This window comes from Xenopus laevis, chromosome 1L, assembly GCF_017654675.1.
Source record: "Xenopus laevis strain J_2021 chromosome 1L, Xenopus_laevis_v10.1, whole genome shotgun sequence".
In the NCBI taxonomy this organism is placed as follows: Eukaryota; Metazoa; Chordata; class Amphibia; order Anura; family Pipidae; genus Xenopus; species Xenopus laevis.
In genome coordinates this window covers 175,940,203-175,961,162 of record NC_054371.1, presented here as the reverse complement: position 1 = coordinate 175,961,162, position 20,960 = coordinate 175,940,203, and the positions used below count along the sequence as shown (strand labels likewise).

The window sequence follows — 20,960 nt, the reverse complement described above, 5'->3', positions numbered from 1 at the left end:
TCTCCGCTGTTTCTGTCATTTGGCCCGCAGGCCAAACGATTACATCACAACAAAGTTAAATTCTGCCCATTGCGACAAAGACCTCATCAATAACTCGATGCAGTCCTCGCCCCAAAAAGGATTTTTTTTGGACAGATATAAGTAAGGTAGGCCCATTAAAGGCCCATACACAGGCCAGTAATCTGCCGATGGGTCCGGAGGAACCTAATCTGCTGCTTTTTCTGACCCTTCATATATCTGGAACAAGAAATAGAAAACATTTGATTAAAAAGAGCCTAATAGTCTGTGTATGTCTGTTAACCTATTTTTAATTGCTTTTAAAGCCACCACAAATCCATTTTGCCTTTAAATGTATGGAAAACCTTAAAGTTAAACTGATGTAGACAAGTATCCAAACTGTAGTGGGTGTTTAATAACTTTCACAAATTTATATATTTTATTTTTCTCTCAAATAATTATTGTAATATTTTTTCCCTACTGGTAAGAACTCAGCCATGATGTGATTGTCCAATTAAAGCAGTGTGAGGGATTTATTAAGCATCCACTACAGTTCAGAGTTTGTTTTTAATGGCCTCACGCATGCCTACCATTTGCATTTTCTAACTTCAAACATGGCAGTCTGCACTTACAGGTGATTGCCATAGCGGGCATTGGGAGGCAATTCTAGGAGTTGTGGCCCTACCCCCCTGAACTACCAAACATCAGTCACAAATACTCCATTTATTTAGGCTTGTTTTAGGAGTTGAAAGGGAGGAGGGAATGCACGCAATTCACAATGCAGAGGGGTTATTTATGAATATAGATGTTAAATAGCACCACAACATTTGCCTACCTCAACCTATCGCTAATTATTTTCTCTGTCTACTGCCATTTAAAAAAATGATTGGTTGCTATGGGTAACTACACTGCTGCAATTTAGCACTTATCTTAGTTAATTGGCCCTGGAAACTTTCATGAATGTTCCATAATTAGATCATGTGACTAGGGATACAATGGAAGGTTCACTTTATGGATGAGATTCTACCACAGGGGTGTCCAACCTGCGGCCCAGGATGGATATGAATGCGGCCCAGCTTGAAATGCTCGGTTCCAGAGGAAACGTCTTAATAATGTAATAAAAGGTCTATTTAATATCCAGGTGTCCCATATTCCAGTGTATAGCTCCATCTGGTTATCCAACTGGTATTGTAGTTATTTTCTGTGTATTTTCTTTACTTTTACAAATCAAACGTGTTTGTGTATTTCATGTGTGGCCCCAGGCAATTTTTCTTTTTCCAATGTGGCCCAGGGAAGCCAAAAGGTTGGAAACCCCCTTTTCTACCATTTACAGTACCATCTGCCCCCCCCCATTTTTTTCAAAGAAAAGTGATTGTAACTTTGTTGCCACCCCCAGAAGTGGGCAGAATCTGCCGAAATGGTTGTGTTGCGAATCTGAAGCCAAAGGAAATGAAACAACATATTTTTAACCATTTGTCTGCAATACATTTTTATTGTAGGAAACAAATGTAATATTGTGGGATTTTATGTAAGTATGTTATTGGATCACTCCTTTACATATAACCAATGATACAAACTTGCTGCAAGCAATGTTCCCTCAAAGCTGCATGCACCTACATAAGGTGTCTCATTTACATGTTCAGAACTATGAAATGCTTATTTATGAAACTCTTGAGTTTACTGAATGCAATTTTTGCCTATAGTTAGAAAATATTTAACATTAATTTCATTTTATATTATGGTTTAACTGCAAAATATTATGGATTATATAAAATGAGCTGGTACTGAATTGTAATGCAATGTTGCTGTACTGTCCAATACAAATGAATATCAAGTTCATCGATAAACAAAAGTTTTAAGAGCAATTTGTAATCACCAGCATTCGAAGTACTGCAGAGTCATACATGCCAGCGTTCACCATTAAAGAAAACCCTATAAATTCCCAGTATAGGACTTCATAGATTTCAGCACAGCCCTGCATATGATATTCATCAGATATCTTCCAATTTAAAGAGAATTTTGGCAAGTATGATAGTAAGTAAATATCGATCATTGGCTTCCAGTCCTACAGAAATTCCAGATCTCCATTTGGTGTCAGAGCTGTGAGGTTTCCTCGTGCAGCCTGGTCTGCTTCAATGGCTTGAAATAAGGATTTAAAATTTCCAGCTCCAAAACCCTGAAAAGCAAGATGGCAGACATATGTTTTATTATCATCCAATCCTTACTGCATTGTTTTACTTACCATTTAACAACAACATGCGGCATTTATACATAGATAATCCCAATTTAATAGATGTATACACACACAGAAAGAAGAAGAACATTCTCACTGACAAACAATGAGCAGCACACTCACTGGTCTTTTGTATCAGGAACATTTTTATTTAACTTTAACATTTTGTTCCCCTTGGAGACCTTTGTGCGTGTGCATGTATACAGGACCTTTTTAACTTTTATTTTCTCTTTATGAGATGGTGCAAATGGCCACAGTAGGAAGGACCCTGTGGGCCCCCGACTCTCGTGGGCCCTGTTGGCCTAGACCCGCTCCCTGCCCTTGCTGCCAGTCTGACCCTGTGTGTACGAATCAGAAATCTCTGAGAGACAGCAGATGTGGAGAATAAAGGGGACTGCATTTGCTAATGCTGAAAGGCCAGTCTAGGAACTGGAATGAAGTCATCACTTGTGATAAAGGGGAGGGGCTGTAAGTGTTTTAAAGTAATGAAAGTATAATGTACTGTTTCTCTGCACTGGTAAAACTGGTCTGTTTGCTTTAGAAAGACTATGATAATTTATATAAACAAGCTGCTGTGTAGCCATGGGAAAGTCATTCAAGCTGCTGAAAAAAAGGAGAAAAGGCCAAGAATACACAGCAGATAATCGATACAGTAAGCTCTAGTATACAATGAGATTCTTCAGAACTTATCTGTTATCTACTGTGTGTCCTGTGCTTGAATGGCTACCCCAATGGTTATACAGCAGCTGGTTTATATAAACTATAGTAGTGTTTCTACAGCAAACACATCAGTTTTACCAGTGGTGGGCAACAGTACATTATATTGTCATTCCTTTAAAACCTAAACATTTTTTGGTGTTACTGTTTTGGTAAATTCCTATGCATGGGAATAAAGAGTGGTGACATTTTCTCTGAAGTGGTGAGCTCTGGCTAAAGGGAACCTGTCACCCAAATATTATTTTCCCCACCTGAGGTGCAGGCTAAGGGCTCTTACAGACGAGCGTTTTTTGTTGCGCTCCCCTGCGTTCTGGTTTCATGTGTTCACCTGCAGAGGAGCACAGGAGTTGACGCACTGAATAATTTTCAATGGGGCTGTACTCACAAAGACGCATGTAATAGCCGAACGCCGGAAAAATGCAACATGCTCTCCTGCGGCTGAACGCATTAAACCGGAATGCAGGGGAGAGCAGCTAAAAACGCTCGTTTGTAAGAGCCATAATACAGGCCGCCTTCCATGCTCCCCTGCGAGAGCTTTAATGTCATTTATTCGCATAACAAGCTTGCTGGGAGAAGCACTCATTACACGCATGTGTGCCAATAAACCTGGCCTCCCACACTAGCACCAACCAGATTCTATATACACATAACAAAGAAGTATACCTGATGATTATGGCGCTGGATGACTTCTAGAAATAGAGTTGGCCTGTCCTGGACAGGTTTTGTAAAGATTTGCAGCAAATAGCCTTTATCATCGTAATCCACCAAAATCTTTAGTTCCTACAATGGAACAGAAATACACCACAAGGTTTGATCATAGAAAATGGTTTGGTATTTCAATGAAAGCAAAAATTATGATATCCTCACCTCCAACTTGTCAATATTTTCAGTAACCTTGATCTTGGCTGTTTGGAGTTTCTCACGTAGGGTCTGGTAATAAGAGGAAGGCACTGACATGAACTCCATTCCTCGTTCTTTTAAATTGGAAACCTGCACAGAAAGATGTTATTACTCATCTTCATCAAACATCGACTGGGGTGCGCAGACAGCCGAGATAAACTTACTGAACTAATAATGTCAGATGTATTGAGAGCAATGTGCTGGACTCCAGGGCCACCATAATAATCAACATATTCCTACAAAATAGAAAATGCAGACTTAGCAATCAGTTTGGGAATGAAAAGATCAAGTACATATATAATTAAAAAATGCCGATTGTCCATTTCATCATTTCATAAGGGAACTTAAAGTGAATTCATGAACTCATGTGCAATTCTGGACATTATTCTGCAGTTTTTTTTACCCACAATACCATGCTGTTTAATTTCTGCAGAATTTTAGCAGGAAAGGAAGTTGTGTCTGATGCAATTTCACCAAGTGCACTAAAACATGCGTAACTGGATGCATTTGTGCTTAAAAAGTTAATCGTTGGAAACAGGAGTGGCTTGTGGTGGTAACTGGTGTGTGTCTATGCAGAGCTGGAACTACGGGTAAGGGGATGGGGCACATGCCTGGGGTGCAACAGTGATGGTGCACCAGGCACTTACCTTATATGATTACCTCAAGTTCCAGATATTCTATAGCTTGTCTAGTGATCTTACAGTGCTCTTGGCCCTTGAGAGTGCTTGCTCTTGCACCTAGGGCTTTAAGAATGACCCCTAATATTGAAGGCCGAAAACACAGTTTGCAAAAATTTGCCAGAGGGGATCTCCACAACTCTACTAACTTGTAGGGATATGCTAGGGTCATATTTATCAAAGGAGTAACTTTATTTTCATTACATGTGTGGCTAAAAATCCTCTACAAGTGTATATAAAACTTTGGTTGTACAGCTTATATATAACAGACCTGACTGCACAATACCTGTATCTGAGACTTTTTCTTCCCTTGAGCTGGCTCATTTATTGGCATTTTGATTGTCTCCTCATAATTGGCAACCACAATAGAACGTAGGGCACTGAAATCCGTGTGAAGCTGCTTGTCATCGACAGACCAAAAACGATGAAACAAAAGGGCTTTCTGGTACCTGCAGAACAAAAAGGAATATTAAGGAACTGGAAAAGAAACTTCTTCCATAAAATAAATCATGTACGTTTGTATTAAACGTCATGTTCAGTGTTAAATGTCATGTGCAGTTTGGAGTCATAAAATCCCCATCAAGGGCCACATCAATCCCACAGTTATGATTTTTTTCTGTGGAGGCAGAATAAAAGCCCTTATAACAATAATGTCTGCAGAGCCACCCAGGCCTGGACTGGTAATCTGTGGATTCTAGCAAATTCCAGAGGGGCCTGGAGCAACCGATTAAAAAGAAAATGTTAATATCCATTGTTCTGAGGCCAAATTAGGTAGAAAAGTGTGTGTGTGTGTGGGGGGGGGGGTGACTGTACTTTGGCACTCTCTGGGTTAGGGGGCAGCCAAACACCATATTCTTCTCCTGAGTCCCTTCAAATTCTTTTTTTTCATAAACTGCTACAATTAGGTCAGTGGCACACAGGGTAATTTTAAATCAGTACCATGTTCTGAGGTACATGCCAAAGCCCCCAAAACCTACCCAACTGATTATCATCTGGAAGTCCATATTTCCAGGCAACTACAGCCTAACCAGCACTTGAACAATAACTTACAGGCAATTATAACATGTAATATGTAGGCACTTCCAAAAATCTCCTTGTGTCCCATTTCCCTTACATCTAATTTTTTGCATCCTCTGCATTTTTAAGTGTATAGATGTGTAAATTAATGTGCATGAGAACATACCAATCAGTAACTGGAACCATTTCTTGATCAGGCTGGTTTCCCACTACGTGGTCTATGAAATTCAGTTTGCAATCTGGGCTATAATGAAAGAAAATAGAAATTTGTTGTCTATGAAAATGCATTTATTTATTGCCATAAAATCCTGGTGGTTTAATCCAAAAGTTACCAATGTCTGACTGGGTCTTTCCAATTGTAGATTGAACCCACCAATGTTCATTCAGGCGGTTGGCTTGCTTTGTACTGTCTAGTGGGTTTTTTCTGTAATGGAGCTCATTTCTTTACGCTGGTGCTAAATTGCACCAGTACAGTAACTGCTCCGTCTACTCAAAAATAACTGCACCTTCTGCCTCAGAATTACAATTAGAATATGTGAGAAAAGTAATGAACTACAGATTGCTTAATTTAGTGCAACAAGAGTGGAATCTATTCTGAATGCTTGGGACCAGGGTTTTTTTGGGGCAAGGGTTTTTTTCCAAAAGTTGAAGCAATATTCCTTCAGACTAATAAGATCATTTACACATTAAATAAACTAAATTGGATTATTTTGTCACCAATACAGTTTTATGCAGCATAGTTACCATCAAGTATAAAATAATGTTTTCAAATTACAGCGGAAAAGGAAATAATGTTTCTTAAAAATGACATTATTTGCTTAAAAGTGGGAGATGGCTTTCTCGTAATTGCCGATTTCTGGATACCGGGTTTCCGTAAAAAGGGACCCCATACCTGTACAGGTATGGGACCTGTTATCCAGAACATGCAGGACCTGGAGTTCTCCAGATAACGGATCTGTACGTAATTTCGCTCTTAATACCTTACGTCTACTAGAAAATCATGTGAACATGAAATAAACCAATTAGTTGGATTTGCTCCCAACAAGGATTAATTATATTTTAGCTTGGATCAAGTATAAGGTACTGTTTTATTACAGAAAAGGAAATCATTATTTAGATAAAATGGAGTTTATGGGAGATGCCCATAATTAAGAAATTAAGAGTTTTCTGGATAATGGATTATAATGTAAAAATAGCTTTCCCAGCAAGAATAAATATTTTATGGCATAATATTCCACAAGAGGAGAGTTAAAGGTTGACATGACTAAATAACAGGTTGTTTACATTGAAGTTCTTCATCAATAACAAGAGCTGCCATTCTGTTGCCTGAGGAGTAAGTACCACCTGACTCTAATCAATATCAAAAGTTTATTTTAAAACAGGAAATTCTGTTTTTAGCCCAACAGCAAAAATGGAAATTCCCAGCATTTTGACATCCATCCATTTTCCAGCTTGGCAAAAGAACAGCAAAATGCTGGGTATTGTCCCTTCATTGACTTAATGGTAATCACCTGGACCCTGTTGATGTAGTTGACGATTGAGTGATTGTAGTTCCAAAATGTTTATGAGGGATAATTGGCATGCTGAGAACAGGTATTACTGGAGGGCAAATCCCAATGTGAAATATTGCCATGTGCCATCAAAGTTACAGGCTCTGTGTGGGAGCACATGTAACCTGAATATTCCTTCATGTATACAACACATATATTATTTTTTTTGAGACAGCGCTGAAAGTAGGCCACAACATGGTCTTGCACAATTCCTGTTCTCCCCATTAATCTCTTTAATCAATATCCTTGGATTTTCTACCTCTATTTTTTGCTGGAACAATTTTATCACAATCTGCATTTTTGTTGGAAATGGCAGATTGAATAATTCATTCCTGCACAAAAACTAAAATGGATTATAAAAGACTGTTACATGAAAGAAAGTTACATTATCATTTTAACCCACAAAGCCAAATACCAACAGGGCTGACATACAGTACAACTACAACTGTACACCTAAGTTGAAACTTACAGTTTTGGTAGCAGAGGATCTTGAAACAGAGGAGGTTCATAACCAGGTAGGAAGATACCATTGTAGTCCAATTTTTCCACTAACGTGTGGGTCGTATCTCCATACTGGGAGCACAAAAGACATTGGAGTTGGAAACATGTATTTCGTTTTGCTGAGGGAAACAATTCTAGGGATGAAATTGTAAGTTGGAAATGGAAGAATAGTTGTCCACAATAGCTGTCTCAAGTGGAGAAATGCCCATCCTTCCCAATAAGGTAGGGTCTCCCTAATTGTGAGACTGCACACCTTGTTGGGGTTTGGAGCAGTGGGAAGGGGCCTCAAACTGACTAATGTGATAAGGTAAGGAAACATTTTCAAGGGACAGATGGGAGAAAAACAGAAATATGAGAAAACAGTATGGGATAAGGGAACATGGGGAAAAAGAGAGCAGTTCTATAGTAAGATAAAGGGAACACAAGACAATGCAGGAAAAATGAGGGGACCTCCATCTGGATAAAAGCAACATAAATCAACAATGTCCTGTCACCAACTCTTCAGCTGTTTAAATGCATGTCTCAGCATATTTCAGGGCCTTTAACTGTAAGCGGCATTCTGTGGGTTGTAGTGCAACAAAAGTTGTAGGCTATGCATCACATCACACAGGAAAGCCTCCAGAATTCCAGAACCCCCAAAGCCTACTACAAAAGAGTTTTCTTACCGTTTGGACTACAGCAAACTTCACTTTGCCAAATTTGTCCTCTTCAACCCATGGCTCCCTCACTATGACAGCTCCTCTCTGTCTGGCTTTCTGTACAAAAAGACCAGTGACAAAGTGATTTGCCAGTCAGATGGCAAGTAGAGTACCATCCATATAGCCATAATTCAAATATTACCTGGACAATGAATTCACAGTCCTCTACTTCAAATGCTACGTCTTTTACACCATCACCATGCTTCTGTAGATGGGCTCCAAATTCTAGAAGAATAAACATACAGGGAAGGCTAAGGGTCATTCATTAAGGGGCAGGTATACCTGTTAGGACAACTGAGCAATAACTGCTGGCCAGGTCCAGTAACATGCAATAGCCAAACTTTACTCTAAATGCAGTAGACCTTTGTTTCATAAGAGTTTGCTAGGGGGAAAAAATGTTTGCCCTTCTTACATTATAATTCTTGTGGTGCACGATTCCAATATGTGATTAATATATAAACCCAAACAAGTTTGGGTACATATATAGGTTGTATAGGCCAAAAGGGCTGTCTTAATGCAAAGAATACTAGCTAGATCAATATTAGCTATAACTCTTGTATTAACTACTTCTAATTTAAAGGTCTTACCTTCATTTCCAGGAATAAGTGCAGATACAAACAGAAATACAATCTGTGCAGGAACAGAAAGGAAGTGTCAGGCTTAGCACTGCTTGCATGAAATCTCGAAACTGTAAAATAAATTACTATATATACAGTATGTGCATTGTTATGTGTGCATACCTTGTCCTGCTTCACAACGTGGGTTACAAGCTCCCGGCTGCCAGTCTCTAGGCCTTTATATGCAAATGGCTGGAATCCCAGTTTATTGCAATAAAAAGAAGCTGCCTGTGACAGAGAAATTGATGCAAATCAACTATTGAAATGGAAACACAATAGCAGTTTAAAGAAAGGCTGTGATGATATAACTTTTCCTGATATAGAAATGAGGGGGCCCCAGGCACTGCTAGTGCCAAAGTCTGAGGGGAAATAATTAAATAATTAGCCTTCCAGTTCTAGGGTTGTCTACAGATCCATATCCCTAATAGACATAAATTGCTAAGCAATTTAACAACTTTTTTGAATTATCTCCTTGAAGTAGCTCCTGTGATGGAGATCAGGGCAAAATCTCTCTCTGAAACATGACTAGCATTTTATTTAATATCATTAATATGCCAACAGTTTCACCACAGCACACTACACACTGACAATATTCATTCTTTAGAACGACTACAGGCATGGGACCTGTTATCCAGAATGCTTTTTACTTGTGGTTTTCTACATAAGTGATCAACTAAAAAATAATTTAAACATTAATGAAACCCAATAGAATTGTATTGTCCCCCATAAGGATTATTTATTTGTTAGTTGGGATCAAGTACAAGGTACTGTCTTCTTATTACAAGGAAAATGAAAATAATTTAATTTTAATTATTTCATTAAAATGGAATCTATGGGAGATGGCCCTCCTGTAATTTGGATACTATAGAACAGAAGAAGGTCAGCACACAGGCATTAAAGTTGCAGGGTTACCTGCTCGTTTATTGTGCGGAGCAGGTAACCCTGCAAATTAAATGCCTGTGTGCCGACCTTCTTCTGTTCTATGGTTTACGTGAGGCTGCCGGATCCTTTAGGATTGTGCACCAGGCTGACCTGTGGAAGGGTGTGCGATTGTTCTATCTTATTCTGGATAATGGATCCCATATCTGTACTAGTTTTACCCTGTTATAGGGGTTTTTGGGCTGAATTCCACGGTGCGGCTTGTTCCGAACCGACGCGTTGAGAGGAAGAGGATGCGACGTGACGGATGCAACAACAAATGTAATGTAAGTAATAGGAATGTCGGACCTACAAGCTGCATGTATCCGACGCTGTCGGATGAAGATGCAACGTGCGGCGTTCGCATCCGACATTCCTATTACTTACATTATATTCGGCACATACGAATCGTCACATCCAATTCCTCTCATTGTGTCGGATCAGAACAAGTCACACTGTGGAGTTCAGCACTTAAGTTCTGAAGAGTAATCCACTAAATCTAAATCATTACTGCTTACATGTGGAGACAGTTGTCTGCAATTCTGGTTTGTTGGCAGCAGCTTTAAGACTTGCTATGGGCAATAAACGGGGTAATTAATGGAGCCGCAGTGTCCTTTCTGGTTTTGGTACTTTTAACTCGTAATATTGTCACTATACCTTTTTGACCTGCATTGTGTGCCTGGGATAGACTGCTGATTTTTAGGATTGTAAGGAGTTATGAGAACTAGGATAACTGATAATATGCCCCATTTTCTTTCTCTGTTCAGCAGTTGATCCTAAAAACTGTTGTCCTCAGGAGACCCATGTGGCACAGCCTATCTCATAATAGTTGATTCACCGCCTGCATCTTTGACAGGAGAGCACCACATGTGGCTCTGAATTTAAGTGGAACCAGATTGTTACGACGCTCAGATCCTCCCCTCCACCATCCAATCACAGGATGCAACATTTGGGGGCTGGAACTCTTATGTTACTCAAACACATTTTTTTAATTCCATTTTAACGATTCTGTACAAGAGAAAAAAAAAAAGTGGGAAAACTTACTTGTTTTGCATTGCTAACCCACAGTGTTATAGAATGGAACCTTAGAAATCTGCCTTGTTCATGCTAAAGAAAAAAGCAAATAGCATTCAGATATGTTCAGCATATTTTATTTACAATGTATGATTTTTACTTTGAGATGTTTAAGAGTATTAATAAACTACAAAATCACGAGTCTTACTGATTTCTACTGCATTATTACATTTGGCTGAATACTCATTCTTCATTGGACATACATTTCCCTTTTTAACGTCACTCTAAAGCATTTTCATTAGAATGTATGATAACTATGTTAGGCAATTTTTTTTTTTTCATACGTTATTGTGGTGGTTTGGGATGTTTACTCTAAAGTAAAGTCAGTAAAAAAAAGAGTCAGCTACCTATACTATAACAGACTTAAATAAAAGGTGCAACATTTGCCCAGGTCTGGTAACCCTCAAACAGCTGACCAGTTAATGCCACTTAATCACTGTTTTCTATAGGTGAGCAGACTTATAGCGACTTTCACTGCATTACCATGTATTCAAGTGTATACTTGAATATGAACCAATGTTCTAATTTTGGGGTCATGCTTGTAAATATAACTGCCGCTGAAAGCAGCAGCCATCTTTCCCCTTCTGCTTTCGGTCCCATCAGTTCTGACTTTTGACCTATGTAGAATCATGTAGGGTTGACTTTCACTACAGAGACAGAACCAGGAGTGCCAAATGGGGCAGCAAAATACCGCAATTGAATTTAAAAATCATTTTAAAACCACTAAAAATGTGAAATGGATGTATTTTGGGAAATTGCTTAGAATAAGTGTCTTTCATTAAGCAATACACGTTTTTCTCCTATAAATATGAACTGTACAGTCAATATAGAGTGTCCTATTTGAAATTGAGAAGACAAGGTAAACGGCAGCTCTTACTTATATGTGTAAGTTCAAGGAATCTTCTGAGCACAATTAGCTTTGTTTTCAATAAAGGTAAATACGTGAAGGACAAAAATTACGAAAAAGTTTGACAAATAGGGAAAAAGTAAAAAGAAAAGAAATATGTTGTTTAAAAAGCACATGAATAATACAGCGTTAGAGAAAGAAATTATATGTTGTTCAAAAAACACATGAATAATTTGCAGAGATGAAAAAAAAGACATTAACACATTATAGAGGTATACCGTTTCTCCTTTGTCCGAATAGGAAGTCTAGGCGATAACAGATAAACATGAATTAGCATATATGAAACAAAAAACTGGTTAATAATCAATAAGTGTTATATGCAAGACATATCAGTGGTGCTCAGTCTGCAAACATTCAGCTGACGTTGAACTACAGTTTCGTAGGTCGACAACTACACATGTTTAGGGGAATTTGAAGGAGCAGAAGTTATTTTTTTAAAAATTATTTTTAGTCGAGCAATAGACAGGTACAATTCTTCCATCTCTAAATATTTGCATTTGTCTTTGTTAAGGCATTAACAAATATATCATGTATTCTACGTAATCAATGCTGTTAATTCCTGTTTTATACAGTCTGAGTTCCCATCATGCCTGGTATATACAGAGATGAAGGGTTAAATGTTGGTTATAAAGTCATAAGAGTAGTCTTCTTTTTTGCAAACTTATAAACATAGATAACACATTGAGCAGAAGTTATTTAATAGCTGGTAGGAAAACCTCAGTGTTAATACAGCTATCACTTTTCACTACAGAATATCACTTTTCACTAATAAGTGGAATATATATTTTACACAGTTTAATGGAACATATACTTCTGATGCTGGCACAGAGCATTGAATTGACTGAGAAATAACAGAACCTAAATTGCCTTTCTTCTGCAATAAAATGTGACAATATGTGTTACATCTTTGCCATTAGAAAGAGATCTTGGATATTAACCCTAACAGCAGTGTTTTGTCTACGACTCATGACTGCATATCTCTTTCCTAAAGAATGGAGTTGTACCAGTGTGCCTGAGGATCCCTGTGAACTCTTGAGAATTGCTCTGCAGTAGCTGGAGCTCTGTCTCTGCATTGAGGGCAAAAATGATTCTATCGTTCTACTAATCCTTTTGAACACAACACATGTTAGTCTTTTCAAGGTAAACCATAGCCTTTATATAAAAGGCCCTGTACTTAAACATTTCTATGCCATGTCATTCTGCTGAAATGCCTGTGTAACAAACACTAAATAACCAAGTGTCTGATTTGTATGTGCATAAAGATCATATATAAGACTTACCATCTCTCCTGATTCAGTAGCAGTGAGAAGAGCTGATATAACAGGAATATTGTGCAAGAGATGCTTCATATAGGACTGGGAAAAGTTACACCCCCTCTGTGCCCCACCTTTTACTTTGTAATGTGAGGCGCTGGGTCTGTCCCTCATGTTTATTGTATTATCCTGTATAGCTTTCCCCAGATCTTTATAAGGCAGTAGGAGAAGAAAAAAAAAATCCATAACTTGTGATAAATGTTGTTCATATAATTAAAGCAATAGCATGATTTGTTGATTCTTTGCTGCAGCCATGAGTACAACAAACAGGCAGCTATTTAAGAGAGACAAATATTTTTTAAAAGTAGTGCAAAGTGTAGCTCTACCATACAGGGCATGATTCTGGTTATCATGTATGTGCAAAGCCTCTATACTTGCATTCATCCCGAATCAGGTACTACTATTGAATGATACGAACGTGGAGTTTGTTCTGACTTGTTTCTGTCCTGTATTGAGGTTTGTTTTGTACCAAAAATATGGGGATGCCTATGGGTTCATGAGTATCACCAGCATATGAAAAGCCATATTTGCATTATTATGAGACTGCGGCACCCTCCTTTTTAAAATGACATGGAGTGTTTTACAGGTGCTTCATAGACTGATTTCTGTTGTTTGTATGGATGGGTATGGTGGATGACAACAGTCTATGAATAATTTAAAGGGATTCTGTCATTATTTTTATGATGTAGTTTTTATTTCTAAATCACACTGTAATAATAATTCACTCTATAATATAAAGTTGAATTGCTGAATCGACAAGTGTATTTTTTTTAGTTGTAATATTGGTGTGTAGGCAGCCATCTCAGGTCATTTTGCCTGGTCATGTGCTTTCAGAAAGTGTCAGCACTTTAGGATGGAACTGCTTTCTGGCAGGCTGTTGTTTCTCCTATTCAAAGTAACTGAATGTGTCGCAGTGAGACCTGGATTTTACTATTGAGTGCTGTTCTTAAGGTGGCCATAGATGCAAAGATCCGCTCGTTTGGCGATGTTGCCAAACGAGCGGATCTTTCCCCGATATGCCATTAACAGGCATGGCTATATCTGGGGTAATCTGATTGTTCGGCCGTATGGCCGAACGATCAGATTACGATGTGCCATGAGCTCCGGCGGGATCGGTCGGGTCAAAATCAAACCTGACCGATCGACCAAACGACCAATCTCCGCCGGGCAAAAGATGTCGGCACACGCCACACACGATCCGAAAATCGTACGAATCCTCGATTCGTACGATCCGATCTGTGTGTCTATTGCCACCTTAAGATCTACCAGGCAGCTGTTATCTTGTGTAAGGGAGCTGTTCTATGGTTACCTTCCTGTTGTTCTTTTGTTAGGCTGCTGGGGGGAAAGGGAGGGGGTGATATCACTCCGACTTGCAGTACAGCAGTAAAGAGTGACTGAAGTTTATCAGAGCACAAGTCACATGACTGGGGGCAGCTGGGAAACTGACAATATGTCTAGCCCCATGACAGATTTCAAAATTAAATGGGGTGATCAGAATAAAGAGCTTCTCAAAAGAGGTACGCAAGATTAAAGGTGTGCAGATCCTTGAAAGTAAACTCCTACTTCTCCCAACTAGTTTAATAGGTTTAAAAATAGATATAGATCTATTTAATTATCCCCTTATCTAATTACACCATTTATTGAATAAGTAGACTTACTGAAACATTGGATTTTGTAATGGATCTTCAATAAATCAATAAGTGTTTTTTTTTGTTTGGTGAGTGCACTGCCTAAGTTACTATAGTCTCCATTCTCACTGGCACCCAGGCAATCATTTTTAAGTGTACACCATGGACTATATATAGTATAAATATATATGGTAAACTAGTCCTCCTTCCAAACAGGTTTAAAGAAATATAACGTTTGTAAAGAGAGAGAGAGAGAACTTTTTTATTGACAGTTCTCAAATTCAATTTTCTCCTTTAATTTTACATGCAAGTCATTGGTTGCTGCTACTGATAATTACTCATAGTCATGGGTATCCGCAGAAGGGAGCCAGAGGGGCAGTTGCCCCACCCTTACTTCTCCAGCTAGTTCCGAGAAATTGTTTGTTAATTTAATTACCAACACCACAAATGTTTTTTATACTTCCCACCCTAAGGCAAGTCTTACTAAGGTCATTTTCTGTCATGAAGGTTCATCTTTAGTGGAATGTAATATTGGCCTACTTGCCTCACCATAGAAAATATTCTGCCGACACCCATGCTGTTACTGGCTTAACTACAGAGGAAGCAGACCCTGCAATCACGGGGAGCCTGAAGAAAAAGGGGGTCCCGAACCATGGGGTCTGCTCATATCAATGAAAAATTGTGCACCTGCTTCCTGCGATGGCAGGCATGCATGCGCTCGAGCAGGTAGGGTGCTCAGAAGGCTGCAGTCTGCGCCAGGCCCCTACTAAGATTATTTGCGAGAGGGGCCTGGCATGGGGTTGCTACGCTGCTGCAGACTTTTTTGAAAATCAAAGTACATGTGTAAAATCTGACTAACCTAGACAACCTGGAGCAAAACTGGAAGAGAGGTCTATAATCACTTTCCATATAAATACAAAATACCCCTTTACCAAAGGAAACATAGGTAGTAGAAAGGTTAAAAAAAGTTGGTGACCACATTTATTGTTGCTAATTATTAATTATATGTTTATGAAAATTATTAATTGCACTTGACCTTTCAAGTTGCTGACTTTAGCATCAAATTGTAATAGTTTACACCCATAGCAGCAGATTTTTCAAAGAGTAAAAGTAAAATTACATCACTTGCTATTCATTTCTGTTGGAATGGATAAGTATTTATTAACTGCTATTTTATAGTAAGGTTTATATTTAACTACTGTGGTTTTATTTTTAAAAGGTTTTTTTTTCTGTCTTGGGTGCTAAACAGCAAAGTTTGGTGTGCTAGTGTGCTTACAGCAAGTTTGTCACAACCTGCTTTACTTTGCAGTTTTCCCTCCGTTTGAGGGGTGGGGTTTGATTAGTTGCACCTGAACAGACTGTATAAATAGAACCCCAGGCACTCCAGTGAGTCTGTTTGAATCAGTCTGCTGACTGGAATAAAGCAACTTAAAGCAAACAAATCATCTGAAAAGGATAAGTATTTATTAACTGCTATTTTATATTAAGGTTTATATTTAACTACTGTGGTTTTATTTTTTAAAGGTTTTTTTTTCTGTCTTGGGTGCTAAACAGCAAAGTTTGGTGTGCTAGTGTGCTTACAGCAAGTTTGTCACAACCTGCTTTACTTTGCAGTTTTCCCTCCGTTTGAGGGGGTGGGGTTTGATTAGTTGCACCTGAACAGACTGTATAAATAGAACCCCTGGCACTCCAGTGGAGCTTGCTCTAGTGTTAGCTTCTCTTAAGTGTTTGCTCGTTGGGGGATCTGTAAGGGGAGTTATAAACACCGGAGTTAAGTGGGGGATCTGTAAGTGGAGTTATAAACACCGGAGTTAAGTGGGGGATCTGTAAGTGGAGTTATAAACACCGGAGTTAAGTGGGGGATCTGTAAGTGGAGTTATAAACACCGGAGTTAAGTGGGGGATCTGTAAGTGGAGTTATAAACACCGGAGTTAAGTGGGGGATCTGTAAGTGGAGTTATAAACACCGGAGTTGAAAACTAAAGGAGGTTCAAACTAGGTCAAAAGTTTGTTCTAAACCATAATTTTTATATATTTATTTTTTCCTGTTTTGATCTGTAACTGGGATAATGAGTGCTAGCAAGATTGAAGGTCTGACTCAGTGCACAGTCTGCCATATGTATGCAGATTTGGAACAAGAGATCCAAAATGCTTACCTCTGTGGTTGTGAGCAAATTGCCACTTTGGAGGCTCACGTTAGAGCACTAGAGCAACAAATTGCAACATTGCGGTCGATTGACAATCTTGAAAGGAGTCTTTTGCTCACTGAGCAGGACCTAGCGGGGTCAGATAGTTTGGGGGGAACAGAACAGCAGCAGGATATTGAGGCAGCTAGCTGGGTGACAGTTAGAAAATCTAAGGTGGGCAAAAGGAAAATGGAGGCTGATCCTGAGATTATACATCGCAACAAATTTGCCAGATTGTGTGAAGATGATGGGAGTATGAACTCTGGATTGGCAATTCTAGATGGGGCTGATCTCTCTAACAGCCGGGAGAGCAGTTTCTCTAATAGTGGTGGGGAGGAGAGTAGAGTCCGGCCTAAGCAGATTGTGGTTGTAGGGGACTCAATTATTAGTGGGAAGAGGTACTCCACAAATGTTCGATGCAATTACTGAATTTAGCTTGTGAACATGAAAAATGTGTTGTATCTGAGTTAACGACTAAAATAAATGATATAGAGAAACAGCTATCCGAATTTTCTCAGAATGAACTCTATATTACACGTATGTCCAGGATCAATTCGGAAATAGACCGTGTAGCCCAAGAAATAATAGATAGGAAAAGACAGAACTATATTAGAGATACCACTGACTACTCAATTGGGACAATTTACAAATGGGGTCGAAAGGGCACGAGTAGGAATATGTCAAATAGTGACTATTCAAGGTCAGAACGATCGGGAGATGAGAATGTGACCAATGGAGGCCAAACACAAACAGCTGATCCTTCCTTTTTAGGGGCAAGTCACAGAAGAGGGTCAGAAGAGGGGGGAAGAGAATTAAGAGATCAAGAGAAATGGGCGTATCGCCGGCAGAATCATTGGGAACGGGGCCAGTACAGGAGGAGAAGGAGTCAGAGATACTGAATATTATTAATCTCAGTGACCATACCCTTACCCCAATTCAGAATAAAGTACTGACAAAGGGTTTATCCTTCTCTCCCACGTACGATATTAATATCTTCTCCCTATATAAAGACCTCTTTCTATTTTGCCGCAAACTTCTGTTGAAGAAACACTTCCACAGGGATAGTGACTCTGTTGGACAGGATCTAGTCAATCGTCTAATGGCCGTTGGTGACTCACACAATCCATATGATCTAGCCTATTCGTCTGTAACCCCCACTCAGGAACAGATAACACTAGATCAGGCAATTAACGATCTACAAGATCTGTTATTAGAGCAAACAGAAACAATACAAACATTTAAACCTAAAAGCAGATTTATGCCCCCCAAGAATACCAGTTCTGCTGTAACTACGTTTGGGGAACTAGTGATGAGGGAATTCATGCACATGCCTGTTAACAACAGTGATAATTTGAATAAGGCTGAAAGGCTAGCGTTACAACAGATTGCCTCTTGGGAGGATGTTATCATTAAACCTTCAGATAAAGGAGGGAATATTGTTATATGGCCCAGGGTTATGTACCTTACAGAGGCCCTTAAGCAACTTAATGACACATCTTGTTACAGGAAACTTCCCTCAGATCCTTCTGTGAAATTTAGATCACTGTATAATGATCTCATTAATGATGGTTACCAAACTGGGTTAATCACGAAGAATGAGTGCAAAGCACTACACAATGCAACTTCTGTTACCCCAACCTTCTACATGCTGCCGAAAGTACACAAAAATATACAGAAACCACCTGGTCGTCCAATCGTCTCTGGTAATGGTAATCTCTGTGAAAAAGCGAGTCAGTATATAGATATCAAGCTACGACAATTTGTTGTTACATTACCATCATACATCCGAGATACCGGAGATCTACTCAATAAACTCTCAGAAGTAAGAGTAGAGAAAGGGACTCTCCTGGTGGGTTGTGATGTTGAAACACTTTACTCGTCTATTTCACACAGACAGGGGATTCAAGCCATCCGTTACTTTATGGAGACAGAAAGTGATTGGGGTGGCCAGTACAGAGATTTTTTGGCAGACCTTACTGATTTTTGTCTGAATCATAATTTCTTTATATTTCATGAGAAATTTTATTTACAGATTAGGGGTGTTGCAATGGGTGCTAGGGATGTAGCGAACGTCGGAAAAAAAGTTCGCGAACATATTCGCGAACTTGCGCAAAAACGCGAGCGGTTCGCGAACGGTTCGCGAACCCCATAGACTTCAATGGGAAGGCGAACTTTAACATCTAGAAAAGACATTTCTGGCCAGAAAAATGATTTTAAAGTTGTTTAAAGGGTGCAACGACCTGGACAGTGGCATGCCAGAGGGGGATCAAGGGCAAAAATGTATCTGAAAAATCTGCCTGTGTGTGCTTGGAAGAGATAGTGTAGGGGGAGAGCTGTTAGTGATTTCAGGGACAGATGATAGTAAGTTTGCTGGCTAGTAATCTGCTTGATACTGCTCTGTATTGGAGGGACAGAAGTCTGCAGGGATTTGAGGGACATTTTAGCTTAGGTAGCTTTGCTGGCTAGTAATCTACTGTTCTCTTTAAACAACTGCCATACGTTGACCTTGTAGGCATTGTTTGCCCAGTTTTTTTGGACGCAGCCACTGAAGCACAGTTGCCATAAAAAATATGCCATATAAATGCTGAAAATAGTCATTTTTCGCCATACGTTGACCTTGTAGACATTGTTTGCCCAGTTTTTTTGGTTGCAGCCACTGAAGCACAGTTGCCAGAAAAAATATGCCATATAAATGCTGAAAATAGTCATTTTTCGCCATACGTTGACCTTGTAGACATTGTTTGCCCAGTTTTTTGGTTGCAGCCACTGAAGCACAGTTGCCAGAAAAAATATGCCATATAAATGCTGAAAATAGTCATTTTTTGCCATATACGTTGAGTCAACGTATGGCAAAAAATGACTATTTTCAGCATTTATATGGCATATTTTTTCTGGCCTCTGTGCTTCAGTGGCTGCGGCCAAAAAAACTGGGCAAACAATGCCTACAAGGTCAACGTATACACTACTACAGCGGTGGATACGGATTACGTAAAATATATGAATGCTGCTTGAAAAAAAGTAACTCAAGTGGTTTTTCTAGAGACGATAATATTATCAATATTTAGACAAAATGTGAACAAGGTCACACAGCTAGATGGCGGGTTGAAGAAAACAGTGTGCAAATAATGCCTACAAGGTCAACGTATACACTACTACAGCGGTGGATACGGATTACGTAAAATATATTATGGCTGCTTGAAAAAAGTCACTCCGGTGTTTTTTCTGGAGACGGTAATATTATGGATATTTAGACAGAATGTGAACAAGGTCACACAGCTAGATGGCGGGTTGAAGAAAACAGTGTGCAAATAATGCCTACAAGGTCAACGTATACACTACTACAGCGGTGGATACGGATTACGTAAAATATATGAATGCTGCTTGAAAAAAAGTAACTCAAGTGGTTTTTCTGGAGACGGTAATATTATGGATATTTAGACAGAATGTGAACAAGGTCACACAGCTAGATGGCGGGTTGAAGAAAACAGTGTGCAAATAATGCCTACAGGGCAAATAATGCCTAAAAGGTCAACTTATACACTACTACAGCGGTAGTAAAATAAAAAAAAGTAAAATAAAAAAAAATGAATATTAAAAAAAAAATTAAAGTTGGTGCTGCTGAACTACTAGGAGCAGCAGATTAGCACACCAGTCCCACTCCCCAACACTGCTAGACTAATAGCACTGGGCTCTTATAGTAGTAGTAGTAGTAGTAGTAAAACAACAAAAAAATAAATAAAAGCAGTCCTTACAAGGACTACTGTTATTGCAGCAGTCAGCAGATGAGATCAGAAGCAGGACAGCTGCCCACTGCAGCTACATACAGAGCACTGCAGTAGAAGGTAGATTACTAGCCAGCAAAGCTACCTAAGCTTAAATGTCCCTCAAACCCCTGCAGACTTCTGTCCCTCCAATAACAGAGCAGTATCAAAACGATTACTAGCCAGCAAACTTTCAACTGTCCCTGAAATCACTAACAGGCAGCAGCTCTCTCCCTACACTATCTCTTCAGCACACACAGGCAGAGT

General features: G+C 39.1%; 1 protein-coding gene across 1 annotated transcript; it reads right to left on the bottom strand.

Annotated features, from left to right (window-relative positions):
- Positions 1-1,466: 1,466 nt before the first annotated feature.
- On the bottom strand, positions 1,467-13,125 carry hpd.L (4-hydroxyphenylpyruvate dioxygenase L homeolog). Its single transcript, NM_001094735.2, is given in 14 exon segments — positions 1,467-2,173; positions 3,611-3,727; positions 3,815-3,937; positions 4,012-4,083; positions 4,811-4,973; positions 5,708-5,785; positions 7,561-7,664; positions 8,258-8,347; positions 8,433-8,515; positions 8,878-8,920; positions 9,031-9,135; positions 10,870-10,932; positions 12,025-12,051; positions 13,087-13,125. Coding segments are annotated over 14 exon segments (1,182 nt in total). The 5' UTR covers positions 13,090-13,125; the 3' UTR covers positions 1,467-2,062.
- Positions 13,126-20,960: the final 7,835 nt, after the last annotated feature.